Below are 12,858 nucleotides of genomic sequence, written 5' to 3'. Positions count from 1 at the left end.
TTTTTAAAATATAAAAGTGAATTTCCAGCCTATTTTGGGTTCATTTTAATTGAGCAAAATAGTAATTTTTAAACAATAGTTGAGTTAAGTAAAAACAACCAAGCAGGTTGGGTCAAACATTTAACCCAAACGTTGGGTCAAAAAAATCAATATATTTTTGTTTGCTGGGAACTAATAAAATGTATACATTGAATACAATTTATGCATTTAGATTTGCAACATTTACAAATGCATAAAAATCTAATAAAATATTAATGTGCTTTTTCGATCAATAAAACTATCATGATTGCATTGTCTACATTTACACCGACTTGACGTATCTAGTGATAAAATATGGCTGGCTAATATTTCCACTGAGACTCATATTTCTTCTTTATTAGGAAATATTATCCTTTAGTCCTTTAGAAACATATTTGTGACCCTGATTCAGCAGTCTGACACAGACGGAGCAATAGCAACTCTGTTATTGTTAATCCTGTGCTTGGTGCTAAAGATGGCAATAAGCGCTACAGGGTAAATCATCCAAGTTCATCAAGCTTCAGATTCATGGAATTGATGTTCTCAGTTCATATGTTGCTAGTGGTCGGCAAGATGCTGATATTCCAAGCTGTTCAGGCATTTTATGTAAACTGGTGCTGCTTTCCAAACCTGGATAAGAACTAGAATTGTAAAACAAGACAAGAAAGAGAGAAGCTGTCATCAAAGTTAAAACATATGTTGAAAGATTTCTTCCTTGCTGCAGTAAGGTTTCCTGAAAGAGCGGAAAGAAGAGAATTCATAGTCTAAACATTCTCATAGGATGAAAAAGATGATGTGTATAGACGCATATTCAACTTTAAAACTATAACATAAAACATTCTTCAATGCAGTTCAAGGGTCATACAGTCTGGAGCTCAGTGCATCCTGCATTTACATGATTACTTACAGATCAGATAAGATTTTGCACATTAACAGACTTCAAATACACTAATAGCATATCATTTAAGAAAAAAGAGAAAGAAAATAGTCCTTATATAACAAGTAAAATAGCACATGACCTTTTACAAATGACTTCTGCATGAGCTTTTCTTCCTCTCATGTAAATATAAGATTGACAAGGGGGTGTGTTGAGTCCAAATAGACTTAGGGATCATCTCAAAAGATTGAATCTTCTTACACAAAAGCATTTCTACAAATCTGTTGAAGACAGTATTATATTATTATTATTTTCTTTCATTTATTGAAACATGCAATGTGATAAAAAAAAGTATACTTTGAATACACTTTAAGTCTCTTTTGATAACAGCACCTCCCAATGTATAAATGTCACGTAAATGCTTCTGCGATTATAACTGGATGCCACTTACTGAATTAAATATGCACATAAAGATATGTAACAACATAGCATACTACTGCATTGAATATTTCTTTTTAAATAATGCATACTGTTTCACATGATATTGAGTATTAAGAGCCAGTATTCAGTGGATAAGTGGATAGGCTATATTTAAAGCTTAGCTCAGACCTCTGTGGATATATAAATACAACAATTATTTGATGAAATACTGATATGACCAACTTGAATGTTGAAATGTTACATTGTTTTTTAAGGGACAACTCCAAAAATTTCTGGAACTAAAAAGTCTCCACCAACCTGATCTGCCTCAGACTTACCCACAGATCAGAGGTTGCATGATATTAACACTGCATGAACTCTAAAAAACATATGTAGCTTGAGCTTTCTGTCCTTTGTGGCTTTCCATAGCTCAGAGTTTTATTTCATTAGCTCAACAGTTGTTTAGCAATTAGCAGTCTGTTAAAAAGTACTTATGAGAAAACGTCAACACAGTTTCTCTGATTTATTTGATAATGTCTGCAGATTGGAACTCTAAATTAAAGGTAGGGTAGGCAATTTTTTATAAACACTTTTTGTTATTATTCTGGTTAAAACTCTCTTCACATCTTGATAACAAACAATAATAGAAGTGGTCTAAATATTAAAACGTACATATGTCTTCTGTGGAAGTCTCAGGACCAAAAAATGTTCATCCAATCATTGATGTCCTACCTGCCTGTCAACATATGTATTTCCATACCTCCGCGCACCTGCTCGCGCAGACATGACACGTCATCAGCGCTTTCCGTAAGGCTATTCAGAGTTGTAGACAGACAGTCGCCAAGCACCACAAACAAAGAGCAGCCTTTTACAGTTCCTCCTGAACCAAAACAATGAGCTTATGCTGCGTTCACGCCATGTTATAACTGTAATTACAAGAAGGCAACCCGTGACGTTCTACCTGGAGCTGTTCACGTCCTCAGACTCGGATTTATCCGTTTCTATGTCAACACAGAAATGAATCTGCAGCAGTCAGGTGGTACAAGAAAGAGCTCTCTAAGTTGTTTACGTTATTGTAATGTTACTTTGCTTTGAGACATGAGGTAATTAACGCCATCTCTCGTGTCGTGACTCTGCTGTGTGCGTTCGTGTTTTGAAGGAGGCGTGGCTTTAGAGAGCGCACTGAAGCAGTGTTGCCAAGTCTGCGGTCTTCCCGCGGAATTAGGCTACTTTTACACTGTTGCCGCGGGTTGAATCGACCACAAATAACGTGATATTTAGCCCCTGGAATGCGAATTTTACCAGGGGAGCCCTGCCAAAAACACTAATTTTACCCCCCGGAACGCAATTTTTACTGTGGGGACCCCCCAAATGTGATCGGGCTCATTTTTGGCTAGTTTTGAGTGGCAATTGGGCAGGTTTTGTTGTGACAACCAGGGCAACCCTGCACTGAAGGGACGGTGGGATCTCATGCTTTCAAAGCTAGCTTGCTAATGCTAGCCTCTCTAAAATTGCCTACCCTACCTTTAATAGTATTAAGAGCAAGTATTCAGTGGATAAACGGATATATTCAAAGGTTAGCTGAGACTTCTGTGGATATACAACCATTATTTGATGAAACACTGTAATAAGACTGCAATGTACTGTAATAATAACTTTATAAAAATTTTTTAAATGTTACATCGTTCTGTAGCAAAGTTCCAGAAAAGGTTGCATGATATAACGTTTATTTTATATGATTTATTTTATTTTTCGTAGCAAAAATGACCAAGAATGAAAAGGACAACACTTTCAGTATGGCCGTTGACGATTTTACGCGTTTTAGTCAGAGTAGAGAAACCGTTGATAGTCCCTTACTCTAGCATTAGGAGCGTGTGTTAGAGCTGAGTGGATTCACTCTCTGCCTGTGGAGTAAAGAGGCTGTAGTACGCGGGATATCTTACATTTACACTCTTGTTTACTGACGGCGATGAAACTTCAGTTTTAATCTCTGGAAATAAATCGTCCAACTATGACGGTGGATTTTGAAGACTGCATCAAAGATTCACCCCGTTTTCGGTAAGCTGAAATATCTGTTTTCCACTGAAGCGTTTGCCTTGAGAGGTTTTGGATGATATTATGCGTAAATAATGTCATGTTGAGAATGAGATGTTATATAGGTTTTGTTTATTTCCATTTGCAAGTCTTCAGTTATCTGTTATTCTGTTGTTTACTCAATGAATGTATTATGATCTGATTTGATCAGTCAGGTCAGTGCCATGAAATAGACAGTATGAATGAAGCAGTTTTTATTTGGTCAATCTGAATAATTTATGTAATTTGAATAGAATATTATTTACCATGCAGTACATTTTGAAAACTTGTTAGTAAGGATCATGTAGTGAGTGAACGTATAGTGCTTAGAAATCTGGTCTGAGAACTGAAAGGTCGCAGTTTTGAATCTCAGTCAATTCATGAACTATCACCACTGTGCTCTTAATCAAAATTTTCATCATCTACTATTTTGTTGCTAAAAAGATGTATGATGTTATTTTTTCCCCCTGTCAAACACAAAATCACTTGCAAACTGTCTAGGCTGCTCTTTTCCATGCAGTTAAAATGAATGGTGACTGCAGTTTTCAAGCTGCAAAAAGGGAAAAATCACTACCAAAGTAGTCCATATGACCTGCACACTGTTAAGTATGCTGAAGAATGAGAAATAGACTAAAAGTAAGCCCTTATGAATTTTAAAAAAGCATTCTGTCCTGGCCTCAAATCTTGTTTACATTATACCTGAGCAGCAGGAGGGTATGTCAGATCTTTTTTTTCTTTTCTTTTTTTTTTTTTTCATTTTAAAGGGGAGCTTTAAGTAACTTGGAAAGAAACTTTTTCTAAATGAGAAATTAGTCTGCAGTTTGTTGCTTGAGTCATTGATTACCCTACTTACCCATGAGAACTGACCATCAGACATTGCATTAGTAATCTGGTGGTGCTGAACACTCTTAATGACCAATTTAACGGTCAAGATTTACACTAGTAACACCAAATCTGTTCATTGACAGATTGAGGTGATGGTAATTGTAATTTACACCACGTTAACTGACTGTGAGAGGGATGTTTGGCCAGCTATCCAATGCTCAGCAGTCATTGATTTTCCATGATTCATTCAGCATGGCTCATATCCCGTGCACTAATGTCCTGATGTTCCTCTCTAGGGCTCAGAGTATTTTTTTGGCTGTGAATACATGGGCACTTGAGGCTGAATCATGCACCGCATTTCTTGAGTTAATTCTCAAAATAATGCCTCTTTGTCTTTGCTTAAAAGATGAAGTGACATTTCTATGCCGGTAGCATCTAGGAATGGCTCATAATGGTTGCCAGTTGTCCAGAGATTAGTTTACTAGTTTATTTATACCAGTACCTATAATTTTATATATAATTTATTTATATATTGTATCTGTATATACTCTAGGCTATCTCTTTTGCTCACCAAGGCTGCATATATTTGATCAAAAATACAGTAAAAACAGTAATATTTTGAAATATTATTACAATTTTAAAGTGTAATTTATTCCTGTGATCAAAGCTGAATTTTCAGCATCATTACTCCAGTCTTCAGTGTCACATGATCCTTCAGAAATCATTCTAATATGCTGATTTGCTGCTCAAGAAACATTTCTTATTATTATCAATGTTGAAAACAGTTTATGCTGGAAACCGTGATACATTTTTTCCAGTATTATTTGATGAATAGAAAGTTCCAAAGAACAGAATTTATTTGAAATGCGTTTTTTTGGTAACAATTTAATGTGTCCTTGCTGAATAAAAGCAATGAAATACAGTGTATACTCTCTCTCTCTCTCTCTCTCTCTCTATATATATATATATATATATATCATATGTTGGTTGTCATGAAGCACACTGGGTAAAACAGTATCATTTAATGCAAAGCTGCTTGTACAGAGTAAATGTAAATGGCTGAGAAAATTCCTTCCCATCCGATGGCTCTCTTGACAATATATTCCAAGAGGAAGGAGGTACGGTGGGTTGAACGTTATGGTGGAACATGGGATCTAAAGAATTCTGAATGTCCCACGCACTGACTCTAGCTGTGACTGTGGTAAGCACCGAGATCCAGAGGTTAGACAAATAAACCAGCATTCCTTTACACCCACATCCCCTCCTCAGCACCAGCTCCGATTACTCCCCACGTGAGCGTGTGTGTGTGAGTCAATGTGTTGGAGTGAGTGTGTGTGTGTGTGTGTGTGTGTGTGTGTGTGTGAGCAGGCGGCATAATCCCTGCTCCAAATCAAAGACTTCCAGACTGGGAAGCAGCACCTTAATGGATGCCATCTGGCTGTGTGAGTCAGGTCTCCTCAATCTCTTGAGGGATTTACAGGAACTTTCTAATGTTTATGAAGAAACTAGATTATTAAATCTTCCTCTTTTCAAGAAGTCACTTAATTTGAGGTATCATTTATCTCTGTAGCACAAACATGTGTTAATATTTTGGGTAAGGGAACCAAAAGAGCAATTGGGACGCAACCAGTAACTTTGAGGGCGGTCGATTATTTTATAATTATAATTTATTTTATAAAGAATTTTTTTAAGGAATTTTAAACATTGGTAAATTATTAAATGTTTTCAAAAGAATTTTCAGTAATTTTCTAGGCACAATTTATTGAGGTTCGTCTTATATTGTAATTTGCTTGCACTAGCGCAGTAACTAAATGTCAATTATCTAAAACATTCAAACAAAATTCTACCTTTTTGTACTACTTTTGAATGTATAATAAGTAATAAAGTAATCTGTAAAGACTTGACATGCTTGTTGTGGTCAGTAAGATTATTTAATATTTTCGAACGATGCCTCTTCTGCTCACCATTGCTGTATTTATTTGATCAAAAATACAGTGACATTATTAAAGATATTATTACAATTTAATATAATTTTGTTCAAGTTTAATATATAGTAAAATGTGATCAAAGCTGAATTTTCAGCATCATTACTCCAGTCTTGTCACATGATCCTTCAGAAATCATTCTAATATGCTGATTTGCTGCTCAAACTCCAAAATTTTGACCTGTAGTGCATGTGCTTTTACTAAGACCCAAAACTTTTGTTTTGGTTTATTTAGCACCCCAGGCACAACCACTGTGTTAATGCTTCTTCTTTGGAGGTAAAAGCTGTTATGTAAGATCTCAGGAAGTTTCTGGGGTTTTTCTTCATTTAAAACATTTAATACAATCTACTTCCTTCACTTGTTGGTTGCATGCTGCGCATTACCTCTGCATGGCTAGTTTCACACACTGACTTTTTACACGGTGTTCTTGCATCTTTTACAATTTCCATCCCTGCAATTTGATCCCTGCCAATCTCTGGCAACCCTCAAAGACCTTGTGGTTTGGACTCAGACCCGTCTAGTCACTCTTTGATGGTAGTTTGAAAGGTCAAGGCCACAAAAGTGCCAGTAGGTTTTGCATATTGCAGAATGCAGTATTTTCTTTGTGCTCAATCAAAAATTTAGTCTTCATAACAGATGTTATCCTTATCGTGTGTTTACAATTTTCTGAATTCAGCTATAGCGCTAACAGATATGGAGCACTGAGCAGATTGTAGCCACCTGACCAAATATTATTCACCATTCCTGACTCAAGTCTGCTGTGTCACCTTTCTTTCCAACCCCCGCTGCGAACGAACCGATGCATTCCAGCGCCTGGCCAGAAGTTACTAATTTCATCACATCTCCAGAACTTTCAGTACCAATCTCCAGTTTCATTGAAACCTTTTTTACTGTCTGAGGAAACACAGGGCTTATATGAGCCGGTGTTGTTTGGGTGCTAAGATGGATGGTTTAATCAATAAAGCGCCTTACGCAATAACTCGCTGGCAGGACGGATGCTTTTTATAGAGAAGCTCCATCCTGTGATGCTTTTTAAGTTATTTTAATGTTTCATTGAGTGCAATGCAGGCTTTTTCCTACCTCAAATGATTGAGAGGTCACTGCGTCCAACAAAATTGGTCCATGACCACTGAAACTGTCACTACAACACTGCATTTAGCAAGAAGACCTATGATCAAATAAGAGCTTTTATTCTAATTATTATAAAAAATATAATATAAAACTGACATAATTACATAATATTTTATGTTGACAAAAAATTGTGTAGAATTTAAATATCAGCCATAACATGAATTTTAATGTCATTTTTATATATATATATATATATATATATATATAGTATAGTATATTAGTATTAGTATATTAGTATATAAAATAAGTTTTTAATATATTTTTTACTAGTGGGTGCAGGACACTATAGTTCATTTATGTAAGTGAGGATAGCAAAATAAAGTAAACTGTGACGTATTATACCCAAAAAAATCTTCATACAGTGGACTACCAGTAAAATTGATAAAAATTTGGGACCAAAAATTATTCAGACACTTTGACCTGACCATGTTTTGCTTAAATGTTATCTGAGATCTTGTCATATTTTATTACCATTTCTTTAAACTATAGTGAATAAACTGTGATAATGTGTGAAATGTTGAAGGTGTCTGAATAAATTTTGGTTTGACTGTATATATATTATATATATATACTGTTCAAAAGTTGGGGTCAGTTTTTTTTTTTTTTTTTTGGTCTCTTAACGTCATCAAGGCTTATTTTTATTTTATTTTATTTTATTTAGACAGAATTGTATAGAATTTAAATATCAGCCATAACATGAATTTTAATGTCATTACATCTCTATCAAAAACAGATCCTTTTAAAGTTCCAGGAAACTTCAGTCCTTGTGACTTTGAGTGTTATTGACTGGGTCTTGAATGGACCTGCTGTTTATATGTATGGAGCATATTGTGGAAAGGGGGCACATCCTCGTCCTGTTGCTGTGACCCGCGGCATAAGTTCAGTTTATGATTCACATGTGTCGTCTCCAGCTTGTTGCAGAATGTTCTCATTGTCCATGATGCCTCTCTGTCACACTGGCTTCTTTCACTGAGACGGATCAATTGGGTCAACATGATTGGAGTCCAACAGCTGGTTGATGTATGGCGGCTTCTCATGATCATGTGAGAACTGTAAGACCCTGTCACACCAGGAGAGGACTTTTTGGACTTGTGTACAGATTTAATTTAACCACTAGGTCAGCTGAGTTTTGCTTAATTTTGAATTTACAAAGACCAAAAACAGTATTCGAGGCCAGAATGCAAACATGAATGCATTGTACCGTCTTGTTGTACAACTTTAATGAGCATTCTTCAAAGACTATTACAGCTGTTGAGATGATATGAGTTAAACTGTTTGGTTATAGCTTGCTAACTTGAATTTACTCTGTCAGCAAGGATTTCTTCTGTTGGTGTGTTGCTTCTATAGTATCATACTGAACTGACCGACCGCTTTAGTGATTATATAAGGAACGGTCTTTACTTGCTTTCTGTGTAATTTGAAAAAAAAAAAAAGAGAGAGATTTTGTGACTTTTCCTACTTCATAATTCAGTACAAAAAGTTGTAGTTGACAAAAATTGATTTATTGATGATTTAATATTTTATAATAGTGATTTCATAATGTCTAAATATAAATTCAAAAGCAAAACATGTGGAAAAAAATATATATGAGAGAGTGTAAATAGCTAATAAGCCAATAAGTGCTTCTTTGCTGCCACCTACTGGTTATAGTGGTAATTTCATGTCTTTTTTATTTTTAAATAAAAGTGTTTGTTTGCCACCAAGTGTTAGTTTTCCTACATCTTGAAACTTTTAGGGGCCGTTTACATGACACTGTTTTGTAACTAAAAACGGAAAACTTTTTATGCGTTTTGGACGTTCATTTACACAACAAATGCATTTTGGTGGCCTGAAAATGCAAACTTTTGAAAAAACGGGATTCCATGTGCAATTTAAAAAAAAAAATGATACTGTTATTGTCTCCATGTGAACTACAAAAACATGAATTTGTGAAAACGGTGACGTCATGTGCATGCGTATTACGTGTTCAGTCTGTAGCCATGTAGCCTAGTGTTTCTTTACCAAGTGACATCGCCAACTACTGGCCTGGCAGCAGAATACAGCGTTTTTAATCATTTTCGTGGATCCGTTTTGACAATGTTGTCGTCTGTAAGTGAAAAACTTTTTTAGTATATCGTTGATGTGTAAACGAACCCTTACTTTTACAAATTGAAGAATGAACAAATAATGCGACGATGCATGACAAATCAAACTTGCGTAGCTGGAAAATTTGAGCCTAATGAGCTTATGAGTACAATAATTGTTGTTTTGTGACTTTGTCCTCATTTTAAGTGCTTTTTGGGTCATTTATTCATTGTGCTTGCCTTGTTGACTTGTTGTTTAGGTCCAGTTTTAGACAATGACCTCATTCATCTGTGATTACAGATCATTTTAACCCTGCTTTAGAGTTATTTTGAGCAGATTAAATGTTGTCTACAGGTGTGTTAGATAACTGTTGCATATCCTTAAACGAAATACAGACTGTAATTAGTGTCAGGAGAATATATCTGCCTGACCAAGGGAAGCTGACCAAAGATGGGGAATGGATTGCTTCTATCTATTAAACATTTGTACAAGGCAAGCTACTTTAAAAGTACACTAGACCATTACCCAATCATTTAATTCATGTTGCACAGAAAAAGAGCAAACTGTTTGACTTTTCCAGCATGTCCTCAGAGAGATTGTTGTTCGGTATGGTTTGGTTGTTTTTGAAGTTGTTCCTGAAGAGTTGCTGTTGCTTTGAGCTGGAAGGGATTTCTGCAACATGCTCTTATTTCTTCTGCTCTACTTCCTGACCTCCTTCTGTTTTGAATATGTGCCAGTAGGGCCCGACTTCTTCCTTACCTCAACAGACCCACATGATCACAAGCCAGATGGGTTCAGGCACCCTCCCATAATTGGGCTACAAACCTCTGTGCTGCACGACTGCGGCCCCTGAAGCAATGCGGTGGAAACAGGTTTCCTGACGGATTAGAGGTTGCATACAAGATCTTAGCATGATGCTAATATAGATGAGAATATCTAGGCCAATTAAAATCATAAGAGTGCATAGTGAGTGCAAAGTTTTGATTTTAAATCAGTGTGCATTGCCCCCTTTAGCTCTGTGTGTATATAGAGCTAATTAGTCGGCTGGCACTTAAAAGACAAATTGTCTAGTTTCCAGAGTCAGGCTCGCCTTGAAGGCCGGCCCGTTAATTTAATCGTCCTATTTCTACATTATTAAAGAAGACGCTGTAAGTTTCTATCGATCTTGCTAAGGGTGTCACTGATTTGTCCTGCCTCGTGGGACGACGGCCTCAATGTGAAAACAACAGGGATTAGGTCAGCAGTTTGAACGTTTCTGCTAATCATGGATTAGCCCACATTCCCTACTGAACATGGTCCCGGGACGTCAAGGTGTGCGGACAGCCGCTTGACCACCTCTGCTTGATCCAACTGCTCCAGATCAGATGAAAATTTTGAAATGGCTCATTAGCTGAATCAAATTACTTTGGATGTTAAAATATACATATCTTTGCCTATCTAAAATATAATGAAATTGCGTGAATTGATCGATAATTGCATCAAAAGCATGCTGTAATATCTTGAGGATGCTGTATTTAAAATTACTTTGGATGTTAAAATGCTAAAAATTAAAAACCTAAAAAACAAAAAGTTGAAAATTAGCCGCAATGCGTTAAGTGTAGTCATGTAGTTCGTTATGTCATTGTTCAGTTCTCAAGTAAGTGAAAAACGGCCCGATCTGATAGAGATTCTTAAAGGATTAGTTCACTTTAAAATGAAAATTACCCCAAGCTTTACTCACCCTCAAGCCATCCTAGGTATATATGACTTTCTTCTTTCTGAGGAACACAATCTGAGTTCATCAGGATATTCATTAATTCACAACTCTGATTGTGTTCATCAGAAAGAAGAAAGTCATACCTAGGATGACTTGAGAGTGAGTAAAGCTTGAGGTCATTTTCATTTTAAAGTGAACTAATCCTTTAAGCCGGGTTCTCGCTGTACAATTTTGGCCACAATTTGGTTGTCTAAAACAAATGTTGAGAATCCTAAAAGATTCTTCTGATCCTAGGCCAAAATCTAAAGTCTTTAATCGCTAGTTTGACATGTTCGCCAGCAGTCGAATAATGACCATTGCGATCAAATTTTACCTCAGACAAAATTCTGGCATTGTCTGAAGATTTAACGCACATTCCTGCAGTGTGACTTCTCCTACAACAACCATCAAATCAAGAACCAATAGGAGCGCAGAACCTGATGATGCACTTAGTGAGACAACAACAAACCATCACTTGCTCCACACACACTCCATTTTTCTTTTTAAGACAAGCCATGATCAAAATTAACGCAGAGTTTGATTTTGTTCGCTCGCCGCCATTTCAATCCCGCATGTAAAAGCAGATCACAGTCACTGAACGTGTCACGGATTGATGATGTGACGAGTCCATTTTTAACTGCCGTACAATCTGACATGAATGACAACTGAGATCAGTGTGACATGGCTTACAGCGGGGATCATGTTCATACAATCTGACATGCAACAGTCGTAATGGACTATTATAAATCTTACAGTGTGCATTATCTCTGGCATTTGAACCAGCGCCATTTTGGTGCAAAAGGGGTAATACAGACTTGAGGATGGGCTTTTTGACCAGTAAGCAAGCACCCTGAACACTCGAGCAACAGCATAGCAACATGCTTAAAATCACTCAGAACACCTCAGTAATCATAAAGCAACTGTAGTTTGTTTCCTGCTGTGGTAAACTCCTTGAGTGCCTGACCACATTCTTTCCTCTCAGAGCCAGATCTTTTCTCTTCAGGGAATAGGATGAGCCTGTAGTTCTTTGATTAGTTAGGATTTCTTAGCCAGGCTCCATTCCAGGCAATGCAGGACAGCCGTCGGAGGATTCCTTCCACGTGATGATAGGACTATGTGAAAGAAACCAGTCCCAAGACGAGCAGTTGACTTCAGAGGAAGAGTAATCTGCAGAGGATTGTGGGGGAGTAGGTTTAGTTTTATGGCCCAGGATCTAAGCAAGAGACGATGAGATTCCAGTTCTCATCTTTGATTTGGAAGAATTTAGATATTTTAAAGTGTAAATGGGTGTTTCTTCAACTACAGGCACTTTTGTTTTCACCACAGTGTCATTTCCACCACATCTCAAATCTTCTATTGTGTTTAACAGCATATTGTGTTCAATGTTATTTTAGTATTTATATACAGTATCTATATATAATATTTTGAATCATAAAAAAAAAATTGTAAATAAAATGGATAATTGATTGGAAATGATGCAGAATGAAATATTTTTACCTTCATTTTTTTGTTGTTTTGTTTTGTCATATTTCATCTCCAGCTCTTCACTGATACTGTTGTCTTCTTGGTAACCAACTTGAAAAAATTTATTTCTTATTAAGAAAAAAAATTATTAGGGGCAGAATTGTTCAATGGGGTCAAAATTTTGTCTTTTTTTTATTTTATTTTAAAAACTAATTTTCATGCAATTAATATTGAAATTGTTTGTTTCACCATTGGTTTAGATTATC

At 36.2% G+C, this 12,858-nt stretch overlaps 1 protein-coding gene across 3 annotated transcripts in view; it reads left to right on the top strand.

The window, feature by feature from the left end:
• Window positions 1-3,195: 3,195 nt before the first annotated feature.
• The window catches only part of acap3a (ArfGAP with coiled-coil, ankyrin repeat and PH domains 3a), a 73,379-nt gene continuing 63,716 nt past the window's right edge, over window positions 3,196-12,858 (top strand). For all 3 annotated transcript variants that reach the window (XM_051880180.1, XM_051880178.1, XM_051880177.1), the window contains exon 1: window positions 3,196-3,373. In XM_051880180.1, coding sequence (XP_051736140.1) covers window positions 3,327-3,373 — 47 coding nt within the window. In that variant the 5' untranslated portion in view covers window positions 3,196-3,326. The remainder of the gene's footprint in view (window positions 3,374-12,858) is intronic.

This window comes from Ctenopharyngodon idella, chromosome 22, assembly GCF_019924925.1.
Source record: "Ctenopharyngodon idella isolate HZGC_01 chromosome 22, HZGC01, whole genome shotgun sequence".
NCBI classification, from domain to species: domain Eukaryota; kingdom Metazoa; phylum Chordata; class Actinopteri; order Cypriniformes; family Xenocyprididae; genus Ctenopharyngodon; species Ctenopharyngodon idella.
The sequence above is the reverse complement of the archived record's forward strand: the minus strand, read 5'-3'. Positions and strand labels throughout refer to the sequence as shown.